This window comes from Melanaphis sacchari, unplaced genomic scaffold, assembly GCF_002803265.2.
Source record: "Melanaphis sacchari strain LSU unplaced genomic scaffold, SCAv2.0 Contig2_pilon_pilon, whole genome shotgun sequence".
Classification (NCBI taxonomy): Eukaryota; Metazoa; Arthropoda; class Insecta; order Hemiptera; family Aphididae; genus Melanaphis; species Melanaphis sacchari.
The window spans coordinates 6,250,647-6,258,334 of record NW_020271173.1 but is presented as its reverse complement, the minus strand read 5'-3'; the positions used below and the strand labels follow the sequence as shown (position 1 = coordinate 6,258,334).

Here is a 7,688-nt window from a genome sequence, read left to right as displayed (position 1 = left end):
TAGATTTATTGTTAAGGTTGGATAGGTCTAAGGTTACGTCATACTTTAAAGTAAATTCATCTTAAATTTATAAATATTCAATCTATGGTATTGATATGGTATTTTGAATTCATGATCGGCCTTTGATTTAAACTTAATCACAGTTTAGGACCCACGCATCCCATTGAAATGGTAAGTTGTAGAATTTTGAAAGTTCTTGGCATTATTTAGAGATTGGTGGAGAATTTCAATCAATAATTTATATTATATTGTACATTAGTATACTCTATCCACGGATATGACTGTAGTTTGTTATCTGTATACAGCAAATAATTTTATTAAATTAAAGTCTGTTTGATGTACCTTTTTAAAATTAGCTGGACCCTTACTGAATATTTTTATCCACTCCATGATTAGTTATCTATACTCTTATACCCACCAAGTGGCTAAGGGCTGTATTGATTGACGAAACATCGACATGTTTTAAATATACAACTTTTGAATAATTTATTATCTTATAATATAGATTATTCTACTCTACTTTCATTTTAATTAACTTCAAAGTTCCGCAGCTTATCTAACATACGTTCACGAGTTAACCAACTCATATATGTATCACATATGATCTATAAACTTATAAGACTAAGAATTGATGACTATTGCTAATATACTCGTAAATATAAGACATTTATAAAATATGGAATACCGGTTTTTTTTTTTTTGCATTTTTATGGTTAAATAGCAATAAATTTAAAATACATTTAATTGTTAAGAGTTAATTATTTTTTTTTTTTTTTTATGGTTTAAACATTGAAAATTAAATTCATGAATCTAATCATTAAAATACAAATATTAAATTTTTGTTTTTTATAAACGTCGAAGTGTTTTTGAATTGTTAGGAAAAGTAAATCCTAACACTTTTTTCATTAAGCTGCACTTATCGTAAAGTACTACAAATTTAAAGTTAGTACTTAGTATTCTGTTTATTATTATTAGAAAGTACGTATATCGGTATATCACGATACAATCGCTATTAATTTAACAATATAAAACAAAAACATATTATATAGTCATATAAATTAAATGATTCCTGATAATTTTTAAAAGTTAATTATATCATTTATAATTTATAGTTATTAATTCGTATCAAGTACATACCGTATGTACTACCTAACAGTTACGGTATGTAAAATATATATAAATGTATTAATGTATTATCAATAACCTAAATAGTGCATTTTTTTCGGTTATCGTGTATTTATTATTTATGCGTCAATAGTTTTTCCATACAAATGGAATGTAACGTTCTCAGGATTCCTTTTATTGTCATATTCCAAATATGTAAGCCTAGAGAAATTATTTAAGTTTGAATTTGACGAAAGGTATTTTACAAAATGCTAAAATAGTGTTTGACATTTTTACCTCAACATTAGATTTTTGAAGGTATATGAAAAGAGATAAATTATATTTTTTATTCGAGGTCAAAGATAGAACAATATTAATATATTAAGTATTAAATGTAATCAAAAATAATATTAAAACAGACTGATCATCTATTCTGATCGTTGCCGTGATTATAAAACAGAAGAATAATTAGAAAAAGCTGGTTTCAATCATCTAACAGTTAACCACTAACACAATTTTTCAGATCCGACAACAGGTGTTATAAATATTGAACGGTTGTAAGTATTAGCTAAATGACGAAATAAAAAACAGAATAACATTTCATTAGCATTTCGATAACTATTTTTTTAAATTTTTTTTGGTCGAGTTTATGTGGTCTTCAAACAGATGGTTCTTTCGTCAAAATACTATTTAACATATCATAACAATTTATACCTCGTGTGAGTTATTAGTTTTATCAATTATATAAAATGCTCTATACTTAAATCAATATTATATAATATTTTATTAATGTTATTATTTGTTTGTCAATCGTGGCGATAACCAAAAAATACCTTCTGTGCATATAATATTATATACAGACTGGTATTATATTATTAATAACAAAAATATGAAATATAGGTAGGTACTCAAGACATATTTTTCAAGTGTATATCAAGCTTTCTTCAACTATTCTAAATATGCTCACTAATTAATATGCTTTTGAACGAGTTCGGGAGTCTATGGAGTACCTATACTCCATGGGATATCTAAAGCTGAGTAAATTTTAATAGGAACTATTTTATTATACTGTAATCAATGAAGTAATAAAAATAAAAGGAAAATTTTAGAGCGTTCTCCATTTTCAACATTTTTTAAGTCTTTAAGTATTAGGATCTACTGACTATATAGCCACGAAGGTGTGTCCGCATACTTATAACAAAGTTTGCGGGTTTTTCCCGTCGGACTTACGCTTTGAGGTTTAATGTTACATTGCACTCGTATTATCGATTGGACACTGTGGTATTATACTATTATTAAATTAGAGACAGTAGAGTGGTAGTCTGATAGACATAATATGATTATAAATGTATTTCAGTTAGTACTTAGTAGACACTAGGCAACAAGATATCTACGTTATAATGTAATTTTGTCACATTTTAGTAGCAGTTTCCGGTCGAACCGAAACGTTCGCAGTGTCTTTGACTCGGTCTCGAAGACGGCTGGCATGCACAGGCGCGATGATTGTCACATCTAAGCACATAGATGGCGTAATGCGTGAACACGCGATTTTTAACCACCAGGGGTGGGTGCGTTCGTCAGCGGTCAAAAATAATAATAATATTAATAATGATAATACGCCTCTCGCGCTCGAGGACCGAGGGTCCTACACACAGTCACTAAACGCCCGTAGCGCCGTGACGAGAGTAACGTCATTGTCGTCGTTGTCGCCGTTCCACCCGACGGGGGTAGTTTTTTTTCTCGGGTTTTTGTTTTTCAACTCGCCAACGAAATAATACTAAATACGAATTACGATTAAAATTCGTTTCGGTATGTTTGCGATGAGTTAATAATAACTATAGTGTTTAAAAAGTTACCGTATTTGTCTACTGTGTATGGGTGCGTATTAAAAGTAGCGTTTGAAAAATTGAAATAAGTTGCGGCAAACGATGACGAGACGTGATGCCGAGAAAAAGCGAAAAGGGCGACGACCGTCGACCGTATGAATGTTTAACAGAGAATAGAGTGATACTCGCCCACAACTGTGTCTATACCAGTGCCGTGTACTACAAATAGTATGTACGACTTTCGGTTGTTGTCGATGTTGCTAGCGACAGTCGTCGTCGTGGTCGGCGCAATGATCGGCGGTGAGTTGTCGGCCGTCGAAAAATCGTTACAGTTTGAAGCGGCGTTTCAAGGTAAGATTTCCAAGTGTTATGATAATGGTTTTGATAAAAAATAAAAACCTCAGAAGTTCCAAGATCACTGGAATAGCTTAACCTATAATTTGATATTAGAAACTAATATAAAATAAAATATTTAAAAACTAAATTTGCCGAACATTCTAAAATTATTGTGCACACATAATTTGTTTTAGCATTAGAAGTTAAGTGCTTAATTTTGTCTGTAGTGTAAAGACTGTAAAGAAATATTGGTTTGTGGATTAAGCTGTTCTAGCGTTATAATATGTTCTATTATCATATAAATATCCAGTGCAGTTTTAGCGAGTTAAATAAAAAGTATGAAAAAAATTGTAAATAGGGGATTAATTTGCGGTATTAACACGTACAATTGTTGTTGATTTCAATTCAAGCTTTGAAGAAGCTTTTTACGGTACAAAGATTTTTTTTAACATTTGTTTTCTCATTTAGTCCAATTCTTCGAATAAGTCACTTGCGCGTCATCGAGTACGATTATTATAAAATATTGACCTAGAAACGAATGAGTAAGAACTATCGTAATTTGTGTACCATACAACCTCGCAAACGTTGGCTAACGCGAGGTATGATCGTTTTTCAATACGGCCATCGGCCACCCTTATTAAATTATTCAACATTTGAGAATGATAATTATCTTTAATTTTCAATGTTAATGTGTCCCATAAACTTTAGTGGATATTAAAGTGAACGCTATTGAAATATATACGAATTATAAATAACTGAAGAAGTATCACTCGCATGATTAAGTCATCATTACTCCAATTTCTAAAGTTTTTATTGATAATGCTAGTTAATCTTACAAGTATATACATCGAATGAACGTGGTATTTAAATACTCACTGCTCAGTTTTATAGTAGACCAATTAGTATTCGTTATTAAAACTGTAACGTAATATACTAATTACTAATTAGTAATTATTAAAATATTTGTATAAGACTAATTATATAATAAATTTAAAAATTATCATAACAATTTATTGATATATATATAGAACATAAATAGATTTTATAGCATAAAACATATTAACAGACAAATATAATAGTCCTTATAATGATTATTAGAACCATTATATTTTTGCTATGTTCAGAATCTAAGACAATTATTTAATTGTAAAAAAAAATACTTTATAAAATGAAGCAAAAAAGTTCAGTTATAAATATTAATTTTAACACGAACAATTTACAACCTTAATACAATAAAATGTCTGTAATGTTTATGTAATTAATTGTATCATTAAGGAATTAGATTATTTTACGTGAGGTACACATAGCTAACCATAATGTAAAATGTTTACACAAGGCGTGTTGTGTATGCAAAATTAATACATGCTTGTATTGTTGATAATATAATGTCGTTCATTTATAAATTTTTTTTTTTTAAATTTAAATAACCATAATTTATTGTTGTCTATTCAGTAGGTTAGGAAGGTATTTAATAGTTAGATTTCTAAATAAACTATAAGGTGAGATATTACTGTGGACACTATGAAACAAATTTGAATGATTTAGCAGGTAAATCATTGTATTGTCGTGTAATAATGTAAGTAGATATACTAAATTCTCATACATCTTCGGCGAACATTACTTGTAATTTATTTTTGCAAAAAGGAAGTTTTGAAGGAAGTTTGAAAATCTCATATAAACATATAGTTTATGTATAAAGCGGATTTAACACTAAAACTGACAGTATAACAAAACACGTATGTTAGGGGGAAAATTGATAACACTCGACATAAATAAAATAAAATATAATGTATATATTATGTATAATATGATATTGAAACAAGTTATTCTGTTAATCAAATAATGAATGCTATATAATGTGCGCGTTATAGTCACAATTATGGTACATATAGAAGCTTTATCTGTGACCCTTTACGCGTATTAGTCATTTTATGGTAGACGCTAGAGAGCAAACCCCAACAATAATAACCTATTGATTATTAATTTGATTTAACGGTTCGTTCAACAGATTTATTTTTAGTCACTTTTGTACTAATAAACATCACTTTCGCTTATGAATTTATGAAGAATATTAGAACAGTAAAAAAGGTATTTTAATTGAATTTGTTGGGAGTACTGCGGTAATTAGCAATTCAGTTTGTTTCATGTATCCCAGGGTGAATAAAAGTATACTAATTCAAAAATATATTAACGCATATAAAATTAAAATAAAACAATATGCTTAATCGCATGCACAGTATTATTTTTTATTTTCTATATTTTAAATTAAATAGCAATTCATTTTTACTAAAAATATGTCGATGTGTTAAATTGTACATATTGTATTCACCTAAACTATTACAAGGTTTTATGTACTATAAAATCTTAAATCATCCGATTTAAATTGATACAGCATTTAATTTAATAATTTTTAAATTTAATGTTATTTTTATAATACTTATAGTTAAATTCTAAATGTTTAACTATTACGTTATGACAACCGTAATACTTAATTTTATTGTATTTGTTTTTATAAATAAGTGAATAAGTGAAAAAAAAATAAGACTTAAATATCATATAAAAATAATAATATGTACAATAACAATCGTTCCTATTGAAATTTTGAGTCCATGTGTTATTTTTAAATCCTTTTCATATTTTAAAATGTATACAACGGAAGTCGAAATATAAATTAGAAAGTTCAAAATGTATGTGACTATTACAAAGCGATGTTATGTAAAAATGTAAAATACTATAATGTTCTATTCACTGTAAAATAATCAATACACATCACGCACAGACATAATAAGGTAATAGTTTCCAATGAAACGAGTACCTTTCACCTATTGAACTTTTTAGTGTTTAAAACTAAATAGTTATTTATAAATGTTTTACTTCCTACATGCATGAGATAATAATTGTTAAAAATTAATATTTTTATGTAAAAATATATATATTTTTTAAAACATTTTTCGTTATGTTTTTTTTATATTTTTTTAAATAGAATGAATATAAAATGTTTTACAAAGAAACTTGAATTGGTCTGAAAAAATATTCATTTTTTTCTTTTTTCCTTAAGCTCATATCGATAAAATGTAACAATATAGAACATTTATTTAAATGTCTTAAATTTTGTAAAACCTACTTTAAATAATTTAAAAAAAATTAGTTAAAATCTATGGATTTTATACATAAAAATAGGAAAACATTTTGAAGAGAAGAAACTCGAATTCAGAAAAAATTTATTTAAATCCATAAAATTTGTTAAGGTCTAGTTTTATTTTCATGATTTTTTTTCAGCTTATATATTCAATATAGTTATAAAATATATAATAAAATATGATATTTATTTTTTTTATTGATGGTAATAATTAATATAATAACTTATAATTATATCTATGTATAATTTGATCTTTTATATTTCATACATGTAAAAACCGATTGGAATTTATATTTTTAGACAATTAAATAAATTAAATTAAATCGAGTAAAATATAAACGTTCAAATGTAATTTTACTTTTTAGAACTATAGAAGGTGACCAAAGTTTAAGTCTTTGAATGGATATATCTTAATATATAAAGACTCATATTATGTCCCAAACTTTAATTATTGACACCAATTGACTCAAAGTTTGATATTGTTTTGTAAAATAACATAATTACGAAGAAATAATTAATTAGGTAACTAAAGAGATCCACTTTCAAAAACTTTTCAAGATGATTAAAAAACACTTAAATGATTTGAATTTTTTTTAAATTATTCTTACTTAAGATTTTGAATTCAATATTTTCCTTGAAGATATTGGAAATGTATGAACATCACAGCTGTTTCGTCTTATTCTATATACATTTTGTAAACATGAAATAAACTTGACCAAATATAGACTTCTCTGCGTTTTCTTTACAATTATAATTTTTATTTTCATTAAATACTTTTATTATATTATTTTAAATTAAATTAAATTATACTTAACATAAATCAATTTATAGATTATTAGAATATATGCATACTACTTAAATTTATTTATGAAATTAAAATGTGATTATTAAATGTATGAAATAATCAAATAAGTCCGGATTTATCTGATTATAATAACAAATAAATAAATAAAATCAGATAAGTCTATTTTATATCACACTATACTAATATATATATATATATTGAATTTATCTGGTTATCACGCCGACTTGTAGGGAATTCTTATTTTTATTATATTTAGAAAGGAACACATTTTCTAAAAAACTGAAATCAACTGATTTTTGTAGCAAACTCTTTATTATCAAATATAATTGTGTGGTATCTATAAAAGTTGTATTTTATTTTATTTTTAAGTTTTTTAATCTATTTAAATAAATTATAAAACCAATCTATTAAATTTAATATATTTATGCATCAGTTTTAATAAAAATATTTAAAATAGAAAAATGTTGTTAAGTACTTG

General features: G+C 26.1%; 1 protein-coding gene across 1 annotated transcript in view; it reads left to right on the top strand.

The window, feature by feature from the left end:
* Nucleotides 1-2,751: 2,751 nt before the first annotated feature.
* Nucleotides 2,752-7,688, top strand: part of LOC112595959 (pikachurin-like) — a 73,023-nt gene continuing 68,086 nt past the window's right edge. The window contains exon 1 of the mRNA XM_025341374.1: nucleotides 2,752-3,281. Coding sequence (XP_025197159.1) covers nucleotides 3,161-3,281 — 121 coding nt within the window. The 5' untranslated portion in view covers nucleotides 2,752-3,160. The remainder of the gene's footprint in view (nucleotides 3,282-7,688) is intronic.